Raw genomic sequence first — 25,313 nt, forward strand, 5'->3', positions numbered from 1 at the left:
CGGCAGTAATATTCGATACATCCCGAGGCTCCATGCTGTGTTACCGGAGGTGCTTTGAGTGGAACAAAATTTGCGAATGTCTGATGTTGAAGTAAATTTGGGAGTAGTTTCAGCATCAGCGAGCCAACCGAATATTTCTTTTGCTGGGGGCATGTCTGTGATGAGGAAATAAAGGCTGGGCATGGTAAAAAACAACTTAGTTATAAAAGCAATTCACAACAAACAAACAAGAAAATTCAAAGTAAATATGGACGCACCCACACCCCGGCACCCAGCAAACGGCCAAACAGTACTTGGTAAAGCACTTTGCGTAAACGCACAAACGAAATACGCGCAGCCTGCAGATTTTGTATGATGCTGGGAAGGGGGGCGGAGCCCAACAGGTAAAAGCACAAAGGAGATATCCTTTTTCCAGCATGGGCAGCAAGACGAGCCAGGAGCCAAATAGCACTTTGTAAAGCACTTGTTCCTGTCTGATATTTGCTTACAACAATCATTTAGAGTATTTCAGTTAAGTTGATTCAATAGGTTCAGCTGAAAGAGAGAGAAGTGGATTAAATTCTTAGGTGTATTTTTAAGCGGATCATTTTCAAGGGTCTCCATCATCTACCCCACTACCTTTGAATTGGCCTCCAGAAGCAACGCTACTGAGCTCAACACTCTGAGAGAAACTCCCTGGGTTTCCCTTTTGGCATTGAATTGGCTGTATTGTTCATTTTAAGATATGTCCACATATAGAAATAACTTCTAGGTTATTGTCAATTGAAAAAGGAAGTTTGTAATGCAAACCTTACTTTACCTAACGTTACCTTGTAACACAAATATTCTTTTTCTCTTTGTGCAGGTTACTGTTCTGGTTCTATTTGCCCTGGCGTTCCTGACGTGCGTGGTATTCCTGGTAGTCTACAAGGTTTATAAGTATGACCAGACCTGCCCAGAGGGCTTTGTATTCAAGGTAAAGCTAAACTGTAAACTGGTATATCCAAAATGATGTTTTATTTACATTTGAAAATTGCTAGTGCCTATTGACATTAATAAACACTGCTTTCAGTGACAAAGGCTCGGAATGGGGCCAGTTGAGGAGGCATCTAACTTCATTGAAGAAACAATCTTCCTAACATTCCGAATTTCCTGTAGACTGTGACGTTATGCAAACCTGTGCTAGTATGCAATGTTGTTCTTTATTTGCTTTAGATAGGCAAACAAATGAATTTAGACAAAAACAACAAAACATTCATGTGTAACCTGCCATTCATTATCTTGGCATACCATCACAAGACAGCTGCAACAGAACATTTTCAAAAACAAGGCATAAAATAAGCAGTGTCACATAGCAATTTGCTACACAATTCTGTAGGTTTGCTAATTAAATTGACACTTTTGTAGCAAAGTTAGCCACCCTCATCTCTGTTCACTGCAAGTTCAAAGAGGCTAATGGAGAGAGAGTACAATAGTAATCATCTCCTTCACTCTTAAGTACCGAACGCCTGTGTGTGAGTGCAAGGCAAGAGTTCTTTTGCAAACAATTGATTTAAAACCAGAAGCAATCTGGATGATACTTGTATTAAGCGAACCTAATCCTCTTTGGCAAAGATATATTCTCTTTGGCAAAGATCAGTATGTGTCACTTTATTCAAAACAGTCATGCAATTCCATTCCTAAGAATGTAAGTTGTTGCATAATGCAGAACTACAGTATTGCTTCTGTAAAACACTGCATTGTTTCAATGGTTCACAGTAAAGAGTATGTTAGTGTATCTAAATCTCATAGTCTCAACTAGCTTTTCTTTTGTTGGAGAAGACGGAGCATACTGAGGAATGAACACTTTTGAAAATGTACATGATCACACAACCAACTGTTTTTAATTGCAAATCTAGTTCTGTGACATGACCTGCTGTTTGCATTTATCTGTGAAACATGCATCTGAACATTGTGATGTCCAAGAGCTGGCCAAACTATTTTCAGAACCTTTTTTATTAAATCTATTTATTTATTTGTGTCCATTCATGAAGCGTTCACTTTTTACAGTTTACAGACACTCAGCCATAGCTTGCAAAGTCCACTCACCCACTTGCATAGTCCAGTGCATTTTTATTAAAGGCAAGTACCATTTTCAGGGGAGGTTTGAAACATTTATGTAACATTTACTTTTTTTGCAGTAAATGTCAACAAAGTTTCACTGTGCATAGCTGGCTTCTTGGTGGCAACCGTGTGCCAAATAAAGTGGGTTTGCGGCAACATGCACAATTTTACAGCAAGCACATTTACATTTTTTATCACTCGTTGCTCTGGATCGAGTGCTTTTCTTTTAGGTCGAGTAGGTAAACTAAATGACTTAACCTGCAGGTCTAGTGGAATTTTAAAGAATTTGCAGGGCCTGATTTGTCTCACTAATATCTTACCTCAGCGGTAAACTCAAATCTTGTATTGATGCTCATTTCATGTTTTGGATCGAAATACCTTCTAGTGACGTTAAAAATATTAGTACAACATTGCTAATCAAACGGGTGCGTTTGATAATCAAGAAACCTTTAATTAGCAAATTAATTTTTGAAAACTAATTTATGCCTTACAAAACATATTTATCCTGAACCGCTTCAGCATGTTTGCCTTCAATAGACGGAACACAGAAAATTAAGATTGTGAGGCTCATCTCACAGTTGGCCTGATTCACAAAATCCTTTATCAATGGGAAAACTCCATTGAAACACGCTTACTAAATCAAGCCCATAGGTTACAACCCAGGCCAGTACAAGAGGATCACTTTGGTGCCAACTGACATTTAAGTTAGAACGTCATGATCATGTTTTAGGTGTAAATTACTTCCGTCTGGTATTGCAGGAGAAAGTCCCTATGTAAAGGGATATAGAACTGTACTAACTCACTTCCTCAATCACTTTTTTAAATCAAGAATGTTTGTCTTCCCTGCCAGGATAGAGTTATTTGCCCTCTTTAATTTTCAAGGATTGTGGCAGACAGCCCAATATTAAAAAGTGCAATTACTGGTGCCGTTTATTATTTATTTGTTTGTTTGTTTATTTATTTATTTATTTATACTAGAGGAACAAAGCTCTTTTGATCTCAAAAGAACATACAATACATATGCTGGGGAGCTGTGAGCTTCTTAGTTTGAGTGACATTCTGACCAGGTTGTGGAAGGGAGTAAAAGGATCAGTCACCAGGGAAAATACGTAAGTAGACATACGTAGATTAAGGACAATGAACATTGAACATGTTTAAGTGCAGGTGGGTGGTACATTCAGCTGTGCTCGGGATTTAACCATTATGAGTGAAATGCTAGAGTGGAGGCAGATGAAGTGAGCGACAGAGGCAGGTTAGAAGCGAGAGAAACATGTTAGCTAGCAGGCAAATGCGAGGTAGGTTAAGAGGGTAACTCAGAGGGGACGAGGTAGGCTTTTAATTTGGTTTTTAACAAATCTGTGTCGACTATATCTCAGATGTCCAGAGGAAGAGAATTGCATGTAAGTGGAGAAAGATGAAAGAAGGAGCTGAAGCGCCAGGAAGCACAGGGAGGGCTAGTCACCACAAGGGTAGTCTATGGGGCAGAACAGAGATTAAGAGAGGATTGTAGAGTTGTATTGAGGAAGGTAAATATGTGGTGCCTTACCGTAGATAGATTTGTGAACCAGGAGAAGAAATTTAATTCTGGCCCTGTTTTGCACCATCCGCCATCCAGCCTGGTGATGGTACGAGAATGTAGGTGTGAAGTGAGGGAGTTCAAAGAGAGTTATAGTAGCAAAGTTATTATCTTGTCGAGAGGACAGAACATGTAGTTGAAGAGACCAAAGTGGATGCTGGCACAGTAGTCCAGTTTAGAGAAGAAAAGAGTGTTTAGGTGATGTTTGGCAGTGTTGAAAGGAAAGCGGTGCCTTTTTTTCCTAATATTTAGGCGGTTGAGGCAAGCTGCTGTTGCAGCTATGGAAAAGAAAGTAGAGAAGGTATGAGAAGGGTCATAGATGATGTCGAGGCTTCTATCTGAAGAAGAGTAGGAGAGAGTGTTAGGTGGTAACTGAATAGCTAGAGGAAGAGATGAGCGAGAGCTTTTGTCAGGTAAGAAGAGCACCTCTGTTTTGGTAGAGTTTAACATCAGAGAGTGTGAAGCCATCCAATATTTAATGGTAGAGAGAAGGATAGAGAGACCAGAGGAGAGTTCAGGAAAGGAAAAGAAGATTTGGGTGTTGTCCGCAAAAGGTTGGTATGAGAACCCAAAGGAGGAGATTAGTGCCCCAAGAGCAGAAGTGTAGAGTGTAAAGAGGAGCAGACCCAAGACAGAGCGTTGTGGAAAACCAACAGTTAGAGGAGTGAGTTGAGAGGTGTTGTTGCTCCAGGAGACAGAGAATTGTCGAGGTGCAAGGTAGGGTTCAATCCAGGAAAGGGATTGATTGCGAATCCTAAGAAGAAAGACAGTATTAAGGAGAGCTTTTTTAATTACTATTATTTTTTTTTATTGTGGATTGGTTAAATTAATCAACCTTACACATATCACCAATGCACACAAGATAAATAGATACAAAAATTAAGAATAAATAGTCAAAAAATTAAAGTACATCATCTTAAAACCAGTGATCTGCAATGTAGCATTATGTAAGCACCATTACATTATTTTCAATCAATTAATATCATTTTAGCTAATTATCATAAACCTTAATCAGTCATAGTGTAATTGGTAACATCACCTTAAAGAAACTAAATCTATTTGAGTTAAACATGTCAGTGCAGCACTAGTAAGGGTGGGTCTCATGCCCACTCAGGACTCGTGCCTAAAGGTTCTCATGAGACAATGTTAGCTCATTATGTACAAATCCTGCAAATAGCAAATGCTCTTTGCCGGCTAAAGTGGGACTGCAACCAATCAGGTGTTTCCTAGTCTGGATGGCCTCTGCATTCTTACAGAACTCACAGTAGTGCATCGCATCATCCTCTGTCGAATGAACTGCCCTAATTTCACCAGTTTTCAAAAGATTTAACCTATGTCGTAAATACTGGTCCCTCCAGTAAGAGTTAGGGAATTTCTGTATATTAGTGGGAATAACTCCCAGACGTTTGCCACATTTAACCAGGACTGCATTATCTCGCAACAGTTCTTCGGACATGTATATACTGCCTAATATATTTCTCACCTGCGATCTTAGACCATATGTAGGGCCTGAAGTATTAAGTTAACATGTAAGAGTTCAAGTCTTCCAATATTGAATTTGGGAGCAGCGTTAGAAGATTTTCCAATCATGCCAACCACTCACAGATACCAGACCTAATTTGTATCTGAGAGCTATTATGGGGAGACAATCCGGTAACCCCAGAGCCCTTTTCCATATTATACTCTCTAGCCTTTCCCAATTCACCTTTCTTAACAGGTAGCCAATTTATGTGGCATACAGAGGCTTTAAGTCGATAATACTCGATCAAAGGAGTGATTGGGAATCTACAATACCTGATCTTAATATGCTTCATTTGTGCTGCGTACTTCCCTGCTCTAGTTTTCAATCTGGCCATTACTGGCTCTTTATTGGGTGAAGCCATGATGTGACCACCAAAATACGTAATACATGGTACCGGAACTATTTTCGTAAGGCGCACTATATTTGTTTTCATTGTATTAATAACTAGTTCATTTTCTTATGCATATTTAGAAATTCTCATTAGTATTTGCTGAAGACCTCTTTTTGTTTGATCCCCTAGCAGAACATTGGCAGCATAAGCAAGCCAGCGGCAAAGGCAAAGGGCATAAGGTAGTTGCCCAAATAAGAGATATGAAGATTAAACCCGGCATGACGCCAAAACACATACCTGCCTGAGCCCTCTATTGGTCTGAAATTCTTTGCTCAATTTCCCCTGCCTGTTCAATCGCACTTGGAGAATCAGAGTGATCAACAGTGTCAAAGGCAGCAGACAGGTCAAGGAGAATTAAGATAGAGGATAAGTTGGAATGCTTAGCAGAGACAATGTAGTTTGACACATTCATGAGATCAGTTTTCGTGGAGTGACAGGACCAGAAATCTGCTTCTAGGAGGTCTCGAAGGTTGTGGATGTCTACGAAATTGGTAAGACAGTTAAACACAACCCTTTCAAGCACTTTAGAGCAGTGTGGAAGGAGAGGGACGGGGAAAAATCAGCCGTTAGGTTTGGGTTAGCTGCTTGCTTTTTTAGGAGCGGGATGACCCTGGCCGTTTTGAAAACAGAGGGAAAGCAAGCAGAGTCTGAGGACAAGTTGAAGAGTTCAGCTAGGTGAGAGGCCTCTAAAGGGGCAATAGGCTTGACTAGCTCAGGAACAAGAGGGTTTGATGGGGCACAAGAGAGGTTATCCTTCATCAGTAGAGCTAGAATTTCGTCAGTATTAGTGTGACTAAAGTGGGAGAGAGAGGCGTAGGATGATGGTAGAGTAGGCAGAGTGTAAAATGTAGGAGGAGGGAGTGTGAGGAAGGTCAGGAGGGAGTGTCTAATTTTGTTCATTTTGCAGCAAAGTATTCAGCTATGTCATTACCTGTGAGAGTGAAGTCAAAGGGCCTCATTCCGAGGTTGCCGATGGGCCTACCGGCAAACTCGGCTTACCGTTTCCACCACCCAATAACCCGCCATTACTGGGATGTTATGGATAGCAGCAGAACGCTAAGTTCCCATTGCCGTGGACTCCCACAGGACTCCACCGGAATGGGACCATTGAAGCAACAGCACTGTTGTTAACAGTGACTGGGCTTCAGTGATTTAATTGACGGTATGGGCCTGTACTACAGGCAGGTCAGGCCTGCCAGTTGTTCACTACCCTACCGGCATTCTTAGAGTATACTGGTCTGGAAAAGGTGCTGGTAACCGTTGTTACCGGGATGTTTTTCCGGGCTGGCATACCCGTAATGAGGCCCATATACTTAGGAGGAGTGATGAGTGAGTTTAGGGTGCTGTATAGCCCGCGAGAATGGTTGGAGTGAGAGTCAATGAGGGTTAGGTAGAATTCCCTTTTTGCTCTATCAAGAGTGGACTTGAGAGAGTTCAAGGCAGAGAGGTAGAGTTGCAGGTCCTCATCCCAGTTGGTATGCCTCCATTTGTGCAGCAGCCGACGCGTGTCTGTGCAGACAGAATGTATGAAGGGGGTGACGCATGACTGAGGATGATGAGACTTAGGGCTGAAAGTGAGCACAGGGAAATAAGAGGTGAATTAATCATATAGTAGGGATTGGAAGCTGGCGAAGGCAGTGCTGGTAGAAAAGGCATCGGTGTGAAGGGGCCAATGGGACCAGGAGGGCGATAGATGTAGATGATGTGAACCGAGCCAGGCAGAGCAATAGTAGAGATGGTGAATTCAGGTAGGAGAGGAAATGGCATCAGAGATTTGTGAGGCATTGCAGCATTGAGGCGAGAAGAGAGAAGGTGTCTGATGCCTCCACCTCTGTCAGTCAGTTGAGGAGAGTGAATAAAGGATATTTCTGAGTCGTGTACAGCCAGAATGGCAGTATCAGATGGAGAAATACAGGTTTCAGTTGTCGCAGGAAGGTCTAGGAGAGGAGAGCTGCAGTGAAATTAGTCAGTGATAAAGGACGTTTTATTGCAGACGCAATGAACATTCGAGAGTGCAATGTTCAGTTGTTGAGGTATGGAAGAGAAAAGAAGTTGAGTCTCAAAGGACAAGAAGCAAGGTGGATACGTGTTAGAGGAGGTACGGTTAGCTTGTTGACTTTGTTGGAAGGAGGTAGAAGATGGAGTAGTGGGAGTTTCGAGTTGTGATTTTTATAATAGGGATAGGTAAGGAGTGAGTTTTAGGGTGATAGGAGAAAGTGTAGGGAGAGGTGAGTAGGAGGCCCAGCAGGAGGACCAGGATGGAATGCATGATAGGTGAGTAGCACAGTGTTGAGAGACAATATTTATTAAGCTAGGGTACTCACAGGTGCAGGTGTATGCAAATAGTTGTTTTAGTGGAATGTTGGAGTGTTGGAGTTAGATTTGCATGTTGTTTGTGTGCTGTATGCAAGCCATTTTTGTGGCAACCTGTGGCAAACAGGGGCTAACAGGGACACCCTACAGTCTAGTGGATTCCGGGATGGTAGATAACTGGATGTGCCTTAATAAGGGCAAAACAGAGCTACTCATCTTTGGCTCCTCCCAAGCAAGGGCTAAATCTTTTTCCATACAGGAATGTAACATCCAAGTAAAAGAGAAAATCAAAACACTCAGCGTGCAAACGGACTGTGCCTTGAGTGCAGAATCCCACATGAGCGTGGTTACAAAAAACTGTGCATATCACCTTAAATTGCTCAGGAATATTCGCACATACCTTACTGAGAACAACTGTGCCACAATTGCCCGGGCAACCATTCTCTCTAGAATAGATTATTGCAGTGCGCTATGGGTGGGCGCTGATAAAGGAAGTATCCAGAGACTACAAACTGTCCAGAATGACGTTGCCCTGATTGTCAAAGGGGTCCCAAGCAGGTGCCAGATCTCGACCTACCAGCAGAGCCTACATTGGCTCCCTGTCAGGGCTAGATGTCAATTTATAGCGGACACCCTACTACACAAGTGCATCTATGGGAAATCCCTAAGCTACCTGAGATTAATTATTTCATGGTATGAACGCTTACTATCTTTTAGATCAACAAACACCAATCTTTTTGCTTGCCCCACTTTCAAAAGATCAAAAGGACTGAGTAGGTCATTTTTAAGCTGCTCAGCTAAAATCTGGAATTGTCTCCCTGTAACCATGCGTTCGGATACGAACATCAGAACGAAACACTGAAGACATTCCTCTATGAGTAATCCTGTGCTCCCATCATCCATACCCGCCTCCTGTGTCCCATGATTGTTATTGTCTTATGTGTATATGTGAGCCCTGATGCCTTCGTGCTATGGTGCGTTACAAATAAACAAAATAAAATAAATTAAATAAAGGGAACACAGAATGAAATATAGAAATATAAAGTAGCCACCCTTAGCTCTGTCTTCCCTTTACCCAAATGACAGTGCTTATATACCCAAAGTAACCTGGAAGTAACTAACTTTGTTAGAGGTCACAGGGGTAGTCCCTAGATCTCTCCTCGATGCTTCTTTTGAGTCTCCTCACCTCTGCAGGCAGAATCAGACAGATGGCAAGAGGGCTTCTGGTGGTTTTGGGGTGAGCTTTATGTTGCTCCCAGCCCAGTGGAAGTCTCTTTTGTAGGGGGAAAGACCTTCCATAGATGACATTCCTGGCTCAGAAGCTATGGGGGCCGTTGCTAAATTGATCCTGGGTGCTTCTTTTGGGTCTTCTGACCTCTACAGGCAGCTTCAGGCAGATGGAAAGAGGGCTTCTGCTGGTTTTCGGGTGGGCTATGTGTTGCTCCCAGCCCAGTTGGTGCCTAAAAGTGACATGTTTTACAGACCACAGATGGATGGAGGATCACATAATTTGGTGGTCTGAGGTGGACTGGCTGTAGCCTAAAAGGAGTATTCTGCTATGCCAAACAAGGACTACTTACATTGATGGATCTCTGTGAGCTCATTGGCTTGGCCTTTGCCTGGGAATTGTTAAGGGGGCTCCATACCTTGAAGCTCCAGAAGCTAGACTAGCTTAATACACTCCGACTTTCTTATGTTTTAAGCTAAACCTTGAAATAAAGCCTTGATTGTTTTTAAAATGTCTTTTTATAGTGTGTTTTCACACGGTTTCAATTAGATATTAGATGCACTGCAATGTATGTAAGTCCCTACCTAAAGCAGAAATTGCAGGGTCTGGGAGAGCCGTTTCCCTGAAGGAGAAACATAGAGAGCATAATGAAATGAAGCCACTGTGATAGGAAATTCATTAAATCTGTTTATGTTAAATAAAGGAGAGATGCCATGTGGTTAATTTTAATGTGTTGCAACTGTTTCTTGAAATAGGACGCTGTATTGTAGTGTAGGCCCAGTAATCTGTCATCTCCTGAGACTTGGGACTGCTTGGCAATGCCCTCTTGTTGATGGATCTCTGCTAGTCAGAGAATAGACCTTCTCTGAGCCCTTTTTTGTCATACTGCTGCACAGATCATCTTGAGAGAGCCCCACTGTCCTCTCTGTGAAATTTAATTTAACCTATTTGATGTTGAACACCAGCTGGAGCTATCGACCTGGTTGTGGTTGGTGCGTAGGGGGGAGTTGTGACCAATTCTACAGCAAGTCCAGTAGTGAAAAATGGCTCTCATCTGGCAAGGTGAATATTCTGAGGTGGAGAGACTTGTAAGGCTTCCGTCCTGCATAACGTGAGAGGTGATTGATGCAGAAGTGCATAGGGTTCTAAGCTGGACACAGTATGGTCTAATAACTCATCCTACCTTTTCCGAAAAATAACACTGTCATCAAAGACCTTATCTTGTTCAGATGTAACATAGCTGGGAAGATGGCCACCTCTAAGTAGGGTTGTGTAGCCCGCATTAAAGATCTTGAAGAAATCTCCTTCAAGAGCAGTGCTACAGTGCTGTATTGGGTGGCTCTTGACCCTGACCACTGTGGGGTGTCCGGATGCAGTTGGTGGGCTGTGCACCTTGCATATCCCAATCTCATACTGGAGCTCTGGGGCATGTGTGCTGTGGGGACACGGCCTGTCTGGCGCTAGGCACGGCTCATTTTTTCCACAGCGCTGACTCTCAGTGTCATGTGCTGCCTTGCTGGCCCTGCAACAGGGGATGTGTGCACCACAGAAGACTGCAGCTGTTGAACTGGGGCCTCGTGGGTTCTGGATCTGTTTGATGCTTGCAGACCCAGGCACTTTTGGAGCCTCACCGGTGGGGGGCCAAGATAAGATTCTCTGCCTGTGCGGCAGGAGGACGTAATCACGACCAACTCTCCCAGACGGGCAGAACCTGAAGGGGGCCTGAAGCATGGCATTGATTGTTGCCCAGACTGTTGCAATGGAACAAGCATAGTTTCCTGACCAAACATCATTGATTCCTAATGATTGCTGGATACCTCGTTATGGTACAGACCAGTCCTGGTAATATATGAGGCCGCACAGTGGATTCTAAGATTGCATCACCTTGGCTCCACTCTAGTGTGCTGGTGGCTGGGTTAACCTGGAGCAGCTGTGGGTTAGACCATCACTTGACTGGTGGAGTGTGGCGGACTGCGGTGCACTCTTAGCCGGGTCTCATCACCTCCCTCAGGGTGCTGTAGATGCACTGTCAAGTATGGCGCATAAACCTATCACCTCGAAAAAGCAGGCTAACCTGGATGTTTAAAAATCTGGCTCAAGCTGGAAGAGGATTCTAGTGAGGGCGTCCATGGGGATCTGATAACCCTCGCCCTGCGCAGTTTACAGGATATTATCAGAACCATTGATGACAAGATAGACTCTTTTGCTGCAAAAGTGGATGCCTCGAACATTAAAATTGAAAAATATTGTGCCAGGATATCAGAAGCTGAACAAAAAATGTATAAATCGGAAAGACTCGTTCTTGGGCTTAAAGCAATGCAAGCAAAGAATGATGATCTTGAAAACTGATCACAACGCAATAATATACTCATTTTAGGCCTCCCTGAATTGTCAACAATTAGGACCCTGGAACTGTTTCTGGAAAAGCACTTGCCCTCCATCCTGATTAATCCGATCTTCTACTCCCATTTTCAGGTTCAGCATGCGCACAGGTCGTTGGGTGCAAGACCGGCCCCTGGGCTCCCTCCCTGACTGATAATTGCTATGACTTTCAATTTTCGGGACAGATATTTGATTCTCATAGCAGCCGGGTAAATGCCGGGTAAATGCCACTTTACAGTTTCAGTCGGCCAGCCTCCAGATTTTTCTGGATTTCAGCCCAATGCTGCAAGTGGCTAGGAAAACCTTCAACAAGGTGTGAGATAGGCAAGGTGTGTGTGTATGCTATGCTCTTTCCTGCAAAACTTTAAATCTCTTCTCCAACGGAGACAATGGACTTTTGTGTTTATACATTTGGCGTGTCTCGTCCTCATTGATGAGATCGCCTGATGGGAATCAACATACATTAGCTGATAGAATGAGAAATGTGACATTAATGCAGGAAAGGAGGGTCACCCCCTGTAGCCCACTGGCAACTATTTTTTTGTTATTGAATGTTGGTTATTCTCATGTTTGTGCTCCTGTTTGGGGAATGCGCTGGTAGGTTGGGTTTGCCAGCGAGGGAAGGGTAGGGGGATGTGAAACTACAAGTGCCATTGATACTCACAGTTCGTGCTGAGAGCTTCACATTTTTTATCATGTGTTGCTATGTATACTTGAATCCGTTGTAACTGCTGGTTGGCGTCGGCACGGGACAGTTGTGATAACACAATAACCATTGTGGTTGGTCGTGATGTCTCTAATTAGATATATCACCTGGAATGTGTTCCACTATCTTTGTTGGCATGCCATGAACATCATACTGCAAGAAAAACATCTCACTAAACACACACATATTGCAATAACAAGAGCGTGGGTGGAATGAAGCTGGGCTTGCTAGCTATTTCACATAGTTGAGAGGGGTATTAACTCTGATGCACAAAAATTTGGATTTTACGTTGAACAAGGTTTTAGCGGACATGGAATGTAGATATGTTATGGTAGTGGGTCAGATATATGGGATTGACATGGTTATACTGAATGTTTATGGATCTAATGCTGATGATCCCTGGCATTCTTTCAGGAACTGTTTGATAAATGTGCATTGTATGTGAATGATGAAATAGTGATCCGAGGTGACTTTAATACTACCCTACATGATCCACTTGACCGGTCCTCTTCTCTGGGACAAGGGCATCCTAGTGCACGGCATGTTATCCGTGACTCCTGCTCCAAGGTGCACATGATAGCCATCTGGTGCTATGCTCACGTCAGTGAGGGGGGTATACATTTTATTCTTCATCCTCAACTCTTATTCCCAACTCGATCTATGCTTGGGCTCCATACCCATATGAAACAGAACTAACAGATGTGAACTGTTGGGATGGACCCTCTCTAATCATGCTCTGGTCCTTTTAGAAGTCTGTACAAAACACAGGGCACCATGGGCGGCCACCTGGTCATTCAAAGCAGAATCATTGACTGACATGGCATTTGAAACTGAAGTGCGAGAGGACATGCACTACTTTCAGATCAATGCATCATTGGTTGATAGTTATGCAGTAGGTTGGGTGGCGTTTAAAGCATTCATTAGTTGTATCTGTGCCAAAATGAATGTTGAATTCTGAGGTAAGCATGTAGAGAATTGGCTAGCTGTCAAGCACGTCTGAAGTTACTTCATGATTCCCACACTACCACAGACTGCCCCGCTATCCTAATGCATATCCACACGTGCCACGTTGAGTTTCGTCAGTTAGCTGATTTGCATGCAGAGGGCATTCATTCTGTTTTCCTACAATACTATTCCAATCTATACTCATCTAGGCTGAATAAAACTATTGCACTGCTGAGTGCTTATTTGGATAAGGCCACACTGATACGGCTTAATGATGCTCAGAGAGCCCCATTGAATTCCCCTTTGCAGGTGGAGGAAATCAGAGCGGCAATCCTGGACTTGAACTCTAGTAAAGCTCCTGGGCTGGACGGACTAACAGTAGAGTCTTATAATGGGTTTGTGGATATACTTGCCCCCGAATCGCTAGCCATGTGTGGCGAAGCGTTGGAACCTTGAGGACTACCTCCCACAACGAATGAAATCAGGATTGTGTAGCTTGCAAAATCCAATAAGAAACCACAGAACTGTAAATCCTACTGCCCATTGTCGATGCTAAACATCGCTAATAAAAATACTAGCCCATAGACTCCTGCCTCTCGGTGCTGGGAGTCCTCTATAGTTGCTCTATGATCAAAACCATTCACCAGTGAAGAATTGACCTCTACACCGCCAGATCTTTGTGTCAAGTTTCAAGGCCTAGTCGATGCCCACTTCTCGCCATGTCTGAAGAGGGCAAGAGGAGCCTGTTTAAGCTCTGCACCAGATGTGGCTTGCACAACATGTATGTGGAAGACAAGCACTCAATGTGCCTTTATTGTCTACACCCAGATCACGACGAGGATAGCTGCGAAATCTTTTGGGGGTTGCCCGCCAAAACGAAGAGGGACGTTTACCGCAGACTGGTGGCTTGTCTGAAGGAGAAGAAGGGCACAGCTCCTGAGAGTTTGCAGGCTTCTTCCAGATCCAGTCGTCCTCTGGGACTTTCTCCCTCTGGTAACAGGTCGAGATCTGCTGAGGAGGCTCCCTCACAGGAGGCCCATACAAAGAACAAGCTCCACACTGCGCATCCAACAAGGGTCGCCGCTGTCCCGGCTCCCGGTTCTAGTTGGCCCGCTTACCCTCACCTTCTCAATCGACTGCAAGTGTGCCGGTGAGTGGAGTATCATCTGGAAAATTGTCTTCATAGAAGCATAGCGTTTCTTCCAAGCATTTGACAAGCAGAGAACCTTGCAGTTAAGTGTCACGTTCTACTTCTAAACACTTCAGCGAAATCGTTGGTGATCCATGGACAAGAGTCCCCAATGGCTAGACCTCCAGTTACCAGTACGTCAACGATGACCACCCCTTCAGCGGTGAGAGTGCCTACAACAACCCAGTCGACGGCCCCATCGCCTTCATAGACAGCATCGGCGATGACTAAATCATCTATGAGAACCGTCTTTCCTCCTCCACCAACGACTGCCGCGCCAACCATGACTACAGGTCCTATAACCGTGACAACGTAGTCAGTAAAGTCCCCAATCTTGTCTCTTCCTCGGCAAGGGGAGCAGGATAAGAGAAGGGGGGACCCAGTCAGTGTGATTTATAGTTCTCACGAAGAATTGCAGGAAGGCTGTGTATCAGACCTAGAGATGACAACCCCAGGGTTCAACCCTTGAGGGAGCATTTTCATCCGGTGAAATCATTGGAAGGTATTGGCCCATCGAGATACACACCATTAGGCTCTAGAGATTTGTCCCTGGACATCTTAACTACTCTGCAAACTCCTGTGGTGGAAATTCAACAGCACATGACTCCACAGCTGGCTCCAGTGGAACCCACCCCAGATGACAGTGCGCCAAGACCAAGACATATACTTCAACCATAGAGGCCTAGAGAGACAATACCACCCATAGTAGAGGACCCGCCCCTGACGGACACAGTGGCAGAGGATACAGTGGATGGTACGAATGAATTTGATGACTTCACAACAGCCGATGACACACCACTGAATGCAGACAACACCCCCAGAACGTCTCCTCCAGACGAAGTGGATTCCCTCCACTCCATGTTAGCAAAGGCTTCCACCTTGTTTAATTTGGTACCAGAGGAGAAGAAGAAGGAGTGATTCTTGTATGAGAGAAGAGCCTCATCCAGAAAGATGGTAACGTCAATTCCACTCCTGGACAATGTGTGGGAGGAGGGCCTGGCCCTTAGGAAGGCCCTGAACTCAGCTCCAACTAGATGGGATAGGCTACAGAAGAAGTACTTGCTTCCAGACTTGCCACCCAAGTGCCTAAGATCCCAGCCATCTCCAGACTCAGCTGCAGCAAGCAAGAGGTTGGCGAATCCGTCATCTAAATCTCTGGTTCCCCTAGACCAAGAAGGCAAGAAGCTTGACGCTATCGGCAAGGGCATTATATATACAGCTGCCTCCACAGTTAAAGCTGTAAATGTCCTGGCAATACTGGCCTGCTACAATAGAGAGCTATAGTATAAACTGGGCCCAATCCTTAAATTTCTCCCTGACGAAAAGAAGACAGAGGCCCTAGCTCTATTTCAGGAAGTGGAGGTAGCGTCCGATCATCCCATCCCAGTGGCCCTGGATGTGGAAGACTCAGGCTTCCAGCAAATGGGTAATGGAGTGACTCTGAGAGGACAAGGATGGCTCAAGGCCACAAACTTCAGGCCAATGTGCCGTCAAAGGTTGTTGATATGCCCTTTGAGGGGAGACCCTGTTCGGCAAAGCAGTGGATGATACATTGCAGGAAATAAAGACAGACACAGAAGTGGCTAGGTACCTGGGGACCCTTCAACAATGACGAACATCATCCTTTCGTTCTTCCTGAGGACAGCTCAGACCCCCTAGAGGCAATCTCGGGAGGATAGCTCAGGGGCAACGTGCTCACCTTGGAAGCAAGACCACACACAGCACCACAGGTTCAATTCCCGGGTCAGCGCTTAGAAACCTCTGGGTATTAAGCGCGTTATAAATAACGTATCATAAATTATCTATTATACCCAACAACCTCTCACACAGAGGCCGATCACAGACTTTTGATGGGGGAGCGCAACGCCGGCGTCATCCACAAGCAAAGGTGTAAACACCCAAGCAAGCCTGACCAGGCACAGAACCCAGATCCCCACTTTCGTACCCCAGTGGGGGGCCGCTTAACACAATTCGTCAAGGAGTGGCAAAACATTACCACCAACGAGTGGGTGCTGAGCACACGCTGGAATTCGAACACAGGTGTGAACCCATTCCTCCAGTAGCAAAGAGGGAGCTGCACATGTGACAACTGCTACAGGAAGTGCAGGCATTGTTAAAAAAGGGGCAAAAGAACCCGTTCTCCCACACAGCTGAGACCCGAAGTATACTCCACATACTTTCTAGTCCAAAAGAAGTCAGGAGGATGGAGCCCAATCCTCGACCTGTGGTGCCTCAACAAGTATCTAAATTCTCAAAGTTCAGGATGGTCAAATTACACCAGGTACTCGACCTGCTCGAAAAAGGGGACTTCATAACGACACTAGACTTGGAGGATGCCTACTTTCACATTCCCCTACATACAAAGCACAGAAAGCACAGAAAGTATCTACACTGTGTGGTCTTGGGGCATCATAACCAATTCAAGGCACTGCCCTTTGGGCTAAAATCAGGGCAGAGAGTGTTCATGATGTGCCTGTCACCAGTTTCGGGCCACCTGTGCCTAAAAGGTATTAATGTCTAGCCATACCTCGACAACTGACTCGTCCTATCCCCTACCCCAAGAGCTGACAGTGCAGCACACCAAGGAGGTTATTCATCTCCTAAAACAGTTCTGGGGTTTTCCATCAACTATCCAAAATCCTGCATGGTGCCATCACAAGACGCACTGTTTCTGGGTGCTCGGCTGAACACAGTGGCATCCCTAGCGTTCCCCTTGGAAGAGAGGGTGGTGTCCATACTGGGCAAAGTCTGTTGGATGACGGCGATGAAGGTCACAGGGGTCCGCAGCATCAAGATCATGTTGTCTTGCACTCCCCTGATTCTGTTCTGCAGGATCCAGATGAGGCTGCTTAAAGAATTCCTGGATGCCATGTGGCTCCAGGTCACAGGCAAGTGGACAGACAGAATTGCCCTCAACAAGGAATTCAGACAATCCATATGTTGGTGGGGGGTGTGCAGGAACCACCCCCGAGTAGCCCACTTTCAGGCCCCTCTGTTTCAAGCGTCAGTCACCACGGAGACCTCCATGGATGGATGGGGGCCCACACTGGCCAGTCCCACACCAGGGGCCTCTGATGTCCATCAATAGAGCTACGGGCCATGTTCTGAGCTCTAAAATCCTTCCTCCCGCGACTGCAGGGGCAAGTGGTGAGGAATTTCACAGACAATACAATCACAATTCTCTACATCCAGAAGCAGGGCGGGACCCGCTCTCTAGCTCTCTCCATGGAAGCACAAGCCCTGTGGCATTGGGTCATTCTTCAGGGCATGTTTAGAGGAGGCATTGGCAATCGGCTCCCTACCAGTCATTCCCTTGCTCCAGCTTAAAGAAATCTTTACGAGGGACAAATGGAAAGAATATCCAGAGAGATATTACCCCCTTTGAAGAGCTTTTAGACAAGAGGAGAGACTCTAAAGGCATAATCGCCACCATGTACAGAGCTTTAATAGATGCTAGGAAGGGGTCAACTGTAAATCTGAGGCTCAGATGGGAAATGGATCTCGGGGCAGAAATAGACCCTGACCTGTGGAGGAAAATATGCAAAGGAGCCTCGCAAATATCGATAGCGAGCCAGTAAAAACTGCATGCCATCAAGTTACTACACAGATGGCAATATGACCTGCATAGATCATCAAATATGTTTCAGTCAACGAGTCCCCTGTGCTGGCGCTAATGTGGTGTGAGGCTGGATTATTGGCATATGTGGTGGGGATGCCCCATATTAAGATGTTTTGGGATGAAGTCTTGGGATGGATTAGGGATCTGGAGGGGATCCAACGCACTACTGGTCCGTTCCTTATACTATTTGGGATGGAGGAGCATGAGGGGGAGCTCAGGAGAATGACAGGGATGGCAGAACCCCGCCTACTGGCTGCATGGGCTTGCCTTGTGAGGTGATGGAAAGGGGCTAAGGTGCCGGGAAAGAAAGAATGGTTGAATGTTGCCGCAGCATTTGTACAATGGAGAAGATAACTATAGCCCTCCATGGCAAATCGGCTCCGTATGAACTGCTATGGATGGGATTCATGAATAAATATATGTCCAACACCTAGGAGATTATATTATATAAAGATCAAAGACCCTGATTTCAGTGGCTTGTTAACCACACCCAGAGAAGGCTAACTTACATTTGAAAGGAGTCTCACCCGAGTAGTCTCATAATGTAAACCGGACTGCGCCTCAATCAGGCGGCCAAAACCACAGATGGTTAACAATTGAACAAACTGTCCACACACCATGGCCAGGAGAACCATGGATCACAATATATGTGGAAAGAGACTCCGTTCCATGGGGGCAGTGGGAGGGAGAGAGTGGTATTGTAATGTAGATAATATGGGGTTGTTCTGGGACAAGTGTAACAGGTGAGCGTAACAGAACGCAAAGCCTCAATAATATTATCCACCTGGGCGTCATGGAGATTTCAGAGACTGACCAGTTAGTTCAGTTGTTGGGACAATTACGCGCTGAAGTACATTCAGCCAGGCAAGAAACCCATGATCTTAGGAGGGATTTGATTGTTACTAAGGATCGTACTGACAAAATAAGTAGAAAATTGCACCAGTCACAGGCAGGACAGACCCCATTGTTGGTAACATTCCGCCAGCACCTGTACCAACTTCTTCCACCAATCCAGTACAAATAACCCTTCCTGGAGGGGTTCCTTAGAGCTCCACCTGAACGATTTACAGGGTACCCCAAGAAGTATGCAACGTTCAAGAACCAGTCTCGTCTTCATTTCCTTTGCAGACCTGGGGCTTTTCCTAACGACCAAGCGCGGGTTGCTTTTGTCTTGTCATATCTGAGTGGCGGTGCTGCAGATTGGTCGGTACCATTGGTAAGTCAGGATAACCCGTTGTTACATGACTTTGGGGGTTTCCAGATGGAAATGGAAAAACTCTTTGCTCGTCATACCCAAGGCCAAGCATTAGACAACAAACTTTTGTCACTCTGTCAAGGAAGTCAAGACTTGCTTACATATATAGCAACATTTAACAGACTAGTCGTTGAAGCTGGGTGGCCTGAGGAAGGAAGGACCACACTATTTCATCGGGGTCTACGAGGGGAACTAAAGGATGTCCTTGCTCAAGTGGTTAACCCACCTAAAGACTGTGGAGAATTCATCAACCTTGTGGTGCAATTAGATCACAGATTGCAAAAAGGAAAAGCAGACCGGATAAGGTTAGACACTCGAGCTGTGTTTGTCCGGTCAAGGGATAATGTTCCACGTACATTGGAAAACACAGTAGAACCCATGCAAATCGGAGGTGTACGGCCCCCTTTAACAAAAACTGAAAGAGACAAGAGAAGGCAACAGCAATTATGCTTATATTGCGGAAAATCATGCCACTTCCTCAAAGAATGTCCAGTGAAACCACCAAGGAGAACTGTTGGATCCACAGAGAAGGAAGATAATAACAAGGAGTCAGAAAACTACCAAGCCCGGCAAGCGTAGAGGTCCGCTTGTCGAGCGAGAAGGATGAGCCACAGACCTCACACTTTGCATTACCAGTAATTTTGATCAATCACCAACAACCGTCTCGGATGCATGCTGTCAAAACATAGACAGCGGAGCAGTTGGGAATTATGTAGACCAAGATCTGGCAGCAGAGATGGGGCTTCCCTTATGCTCTAAGTCGACTACTGAAAAAGTTACTACAGTTGATGGGACAGAAATAGCTTCCGGACCAGTAACCCAATGCACAGCAGCACTAACCCTACTGTGCCAGGATGGACACCGAGAATCTATTGCATTCGACCTCATCAAAGCTCCTCAGTTTCGACTAATCTTAGGAATGCCATGGTTGGTAGCTTACAACCCTCTAATAGATTGGCGTGCCAAGAAGTTGGCCTTTTCTGATGATTGTGCTCGCACCTGTTATTACCAATAAAAGGGGAAAACAGACTTATGTACATCTGCTACTCCCAGTACGGTGGCAATTGTACTAGGTGTGACTAGTACTCTACCAAATGAATACCAAGATTTTCAAGACGTGTTCCAGAAAGAACAAGCCAATACTCTACCACCGCACAGGCCCTATGATTGTGAGATCGACCTCATACCTGGTGCACAAATTCCTTGTGGTCGAATCTATGCACTTACTGAACCAGAAAACCTCCATTTGAAATCTTATATTGATCAGTACCTGGCAAATGGATTTATCCGCCCATCTAAATCACCGTTAGCCAGTCCCTTATTCTGCGTACCAAAGAAGGAAGGAGATTTGAGGACTTGCATCGACTATCGCGCATTAAACCAGATCACAGTAAAAAACCGTTATCCACTGCCCCTCATTCCTGAATTATTGGATCAAGTCAAAGATGCCCAAATCTATACCAAACTGGACCTTAGGGGGGTGCGGGGGGGCGTACCATCTTGTTCGAGTGAAGAAAGGAGACGAATGGAAAACCGCCTTTCGTACCAAATACGGCTTGTATGAATACCAGGTAATGCCTTTTGGACTTTGCAACGTTCCTGCTGCATTCCAGTCCTATATGAATGATGTTTTGCAGGAGTTAATCAGCGTTTGCGCCCTGGTTTACATTGATGTCATTTTAATGTATTCTGCTACAAAAGAAGACTATGTAAGGCCTGTCCGCTCCGTCCTTACTAAACTACACCAACATAAACTGTATGCTAAACTTGAGAAATGCTCTTTTCATGTCACCGAAGTGGAGTTCGTCGGTTTTATCCTCACACCAAAAGGTATCAGAATGGATAGGCACAAGGTAGATGCCATTCGTAACTGGCAGTCACCAACTTCATTTAAAGGAATCCAGAGTATGTTGGGCTTTGCAAACTTTTACCGCTGATTCAACCCAGATTTTTCCCAAATAGTGCATCCAATTAGATCACTATTGAGAAAAAACAATAAAAAGTTCCATTGGACCGAAGAAGCAGAGAAGGCCTTTCAAGAACTTAAGAAAAAATTCACTTCTGGTCCAGTTCTACGGGATCCTTGCACAGACCTCCCATATATAGTTGAAACAGATGCCTCTAGCATGGATATGGGAGCTGTTCTCTCACAAACGGACTCAGGAACTGGCCAGTTACACCCTGTGGCCTTCTGGTCACGAAAATTCTCACCTCCCGAACTCAACTATGCTATAACAGACAAAGAACGCTTGGCTATAAAATCAGCTTTTAAGGCATGGCGACACTATCTCCTTGGTGCCAGACATACTGTCACGGTCATAACTGATCATCGAAACCTGCAAAACCTAAAAACAGCAAAGGCTCAATCATCCCGTCAACTGTGGTGGGCTCTTTTCTTCGCTGAATATGACTATGTGATCACCTACCGGCCAGGAGTCCGAAACGGAAAGGCTGACGCCTTGTCCCTCATGGGTGTTGATGAAAAGGTATACATAACTCCAGATCCAGTAGCCATCATTCCAGAAGACAAACTCCTGGTTCTTACGACAACATTGACACGTGGTGAACTCCAAACCAAGATCCAACTCTTAATGGACCCCACTTTCTCACAAGAGTGGTGTACTCAAGGAGAACATTACACCATTAAAGACCAGTTACCATATTTTAGGAACCATCTATACTTGCCAAGTAAAGATTTACAAGAGCAGGTTATTTCGGGTTGTCACGACTCCCTGATTGAAGGTCATCCTGGAATTGCCAAAACTCTAGCTATCCAATCTTGCAGTGTGTGTGCATAAAACATGTCCCAAAAGCACAAACCAGCTGGTCTTCTCCAACCATTGGAAATTCCTCCCGGACCATGGCACACAGTGGGGGTCATTCCGCAGTTGGAGGTAAGGTAAAAACGATGCCGGTAAAGGATTACCTGCATCGCTTACCGCTACTGGCTATTCTGACCAACCAGACCGCTATTTACGATGCCATAAATAGTGGTCCAGGCGCGCGCGACACAACATGCCGGCATTACCGGCATGCCGTAAACCAGAGCTGATCACAAGCCATGCGGACATGCGAATAACGGCCTACTGAAGCCCGAAAAGTACCTTACCGGCATGGAGTAAATACTGGCATCTCAGAGAAGGAGTTAAGAACCCTGAGCAGTGTTTCCAAGAGTCAAAGGTGCACACAATCAGCACAGGTGGAGGCAATGGAGTCTGGCACAGCACAAAAGGAGCACACCCACACACCACACCCCCTCCCACACCAAGATGATACCAATAGTAGTAGCATTACTGGAGCTGGAGGCCCTGCTTGCAAGGCAGCAACAACAACAACAACAACAACCACAGCCCCCACCACAGAGGAGACACAGGAGGTGAAGGAGGGTGATACAGGCCCAGCATGCCCCACCAGTGCAGCCACCGTTACCACGCCAGCAGCCCCCAATCCCTCGCATCAGAGCCACCCCCTTCAACCTAACACCAGAGCAGATCCACACCCTGTACCGGCTTGACCGTGACACCATCACCACCATAGTGGACCTGATACATGACGACATAGTGAGCCTCATAGAAATACACACTGCCATCCCCCCTATACTAAAGGTAGTGTCTGTGCTCCACTTCCTTGCCACAGGCACCTACCAGCACACAGTGGGGCACATGCATGGCATATCACAACCCTTATTTTCCAGGATACTGAACCAAGTGCTGGATGCCCTCCTCAAGCACACAAGGGACTACATATCCCTACCACGTACTACCCAGGAGATATTTGATACAAAAGTTGCCTTCTATGCACTGGCAGGCATGCCAAATTGTATAGGTTCCCTCGACTGCACCCACGTGGAGTTGGTGGTCCCACATTCCATGGAGGTGGCATATCGCAACCGCAAGCAATACCACCATCAACGTGCAAATGGTATGCAACGCCAGCAAGATCATCACACATTGCTGTGCCCGATATCCAGGATCAACTCATGACTCTTTGGTCCTGCGGAACTCCACGCTACCACGCTATATGGAGCGACATGCTGGACGACGTGCCTGGCTGCTTGGTGAGTTGCCTGACTGGGCCATGGCAGTGCATCGGGATTGTGAGGTGGGTGGCTGCATACTCCACCTGGGTGGGAAAGGGGGGAGATGCATACTCCACCTGGGTGGGAAGGGGGGGAGGAGATGCATAATCCACCTGGGTGGGAAGGGGGGGAGATGCATACTCCACCTGGGTGTGAAGGGGGCGGAGATGCATACTCCACCTGGGTGGGAAGGGGGAAGATGCATACTCCACCTTGGTGGAAAGGGGGGGAGATGCATACTCCACCTGGGTGGGAAGGGGGGAGATGCATACTCCACCTGTGTGGGAAGGGGAGGGGGGGAGATGCATACTCCACCTGGGTGGAAATGTTGACGCCAGTGCACGATGTGCACCTCACCTCACTGAACAGTGTGCCCCAAAGCAAGTGAAACGGCACATGTCTACCAAATCCCACAGTGATGAAGTAAGGCCGACACCTAACACTACATGACTAACAGGTAACCAGGCCACATCCCACAACACATGCACCACTCATCGGCGGCCCTCACACACTGTAAGGCCATCCTGCACTATGCACTGCATATGCACTATGTCGATGCCGCCAGCATATCACCACACATGACAGTCATCCCTGGGAGTGCATTGAAGTGAGCCTAACAGGGATACCACAGCGTGTCACTGGTTCCGCACACCCATAGGAGTGCTGCAAGTCACCATAGTACTGATCAGTGCATAATGACAAATATGCTACTGACTACAGCCAACACTCCCTACTACCAAATCTCACAGAACACAACACATCAATGATTTTACCCCAACACTGCTGCATGCATATACGATGCACGTGCAACAAGATGTGAGTGCACACCATAAACCATCTTGAAGATGCTACCCCCTCCATCATTCCATTGCACAGGACACATAGCGGGCCAGAAATGGGGTCAATGGATCCAGGGACATGTGCGTATGGGCAGAAATCACCTGCTGCCATGTAAGACTAGTTCAGTTGTCCTCCATGAATGTACACTTACCTTCATTCCCCTATCACGCAGGTGATGGTGGCTATCCCTTGAAGCCGTGGCTCATGACCCCTATCCGAAACCCACAGAACAGGCACGAGGAGGACTACATTTGTTCCCATACATGTACACGTGTGGTGATTGAGCAGACCTTTGGCCTGTTGAAGGCACGATTTCGTTGCCTCAGCCGGTCGGGTGGGGCACTCATCTACAGCCATGAGAAGGTGTCCAAGATCACCATGGCATGTATAATGCTGCACAATATATGCATCAGTCGGAACGTGCCCCTGCCCCCTGACATGGAACTGCTACCACCTGATGATGATGAAGGGGAGGAGGAGGAAGAAGGGGCAGGACAGCATCACGGTGCCGATGCACATGAGGGACGTGCCGTGCGGCAAGCATTGATTGGACAATATTTCTGACACACAAGTCAGCAGAGGGTGTGAGGATGTCAGGACATCGGGCACTGGGTGTGGGGATACATGTACACTATTCACTGTGCAATATTAAATGACACATGCACAATGATGAATGTCCGGTGTATTTAAAGTGAAAATTTCAACGTGAAAAAACAAACCCTCCACCACCCTCCTCCCACCCCCCTCCCACCACAACTCCCAAACACACCCTCGCCCCCTCCCCCTCCCACCACAACTCCCAAACACATCCTCACCCCCCTCCCACCACAACTCCCAAACAAACCCTCAGCCCCCTCCCCATCCCACCACAACAACCCCACACTATTCCCATAGGGTCCACATAGCCCACATGTGGATGGCAGTAATGTCACTGTGCGCTCCCGGTGCCAGGGGGAGGCATGTCCTGGCGGCGCAGCGTACGGAGCGACCGACAGAGCGGGCTGGTCTGGGTCGAGTTGCTAGTTGAGGGGGTGTCCTCATGCTGGGGCTGTTGTGCAGGATGTGCAGCCTCAAGAGCATCGGCTATGCGGCCGAGGACCTCACAGAGCCGGTTGGTGCTGTCCGTTATCACCTGGCCCAGTGCCCTAAATTCATCCCGCCACTCCTCCCTGGCCTGCCGATTGTCC

The 25,313-nt window shown here is 46.1% G+C and overlaps 1 protein-coding gene across 1 annotated transcript in view; it reads left to right on the forward strand.

Annotated features, from left to right (window-relative positions):
• NSG1 (neuronal vesicle trafficking associated 1) overlaps positions 1-25,313 on the forward strand; it is a 128,981-nt gene that overhangs the window by 62,823 nt on the left and 40,845 nt on the right. The window contains exon 4 of the mRNA XM_069631967.1: positions 845-955. Within this exon, the coding sequence (XP_069488068.1) occupies positions 845-955 (111 nt within the window). The remainder of the gene's footprint in view (positions 1-844; positions 956-25,313) is intronic.

This window comes from Ambystoma mexicanum, chromosome 6q (genome assembly GCF_040938575.1).
Source record: "Ambystoma mexicanum isolate Mex_15411 chromosome 6q, UKY_AmexF1_1, whole genome shotgun sequence".
Taxonomy (NCBI): Eukaryota; Metazoa; Chordata; class Amphibia; order Caudata; family Ambystomatidae; genus Ambystoma; species Ambystoma mexicanum.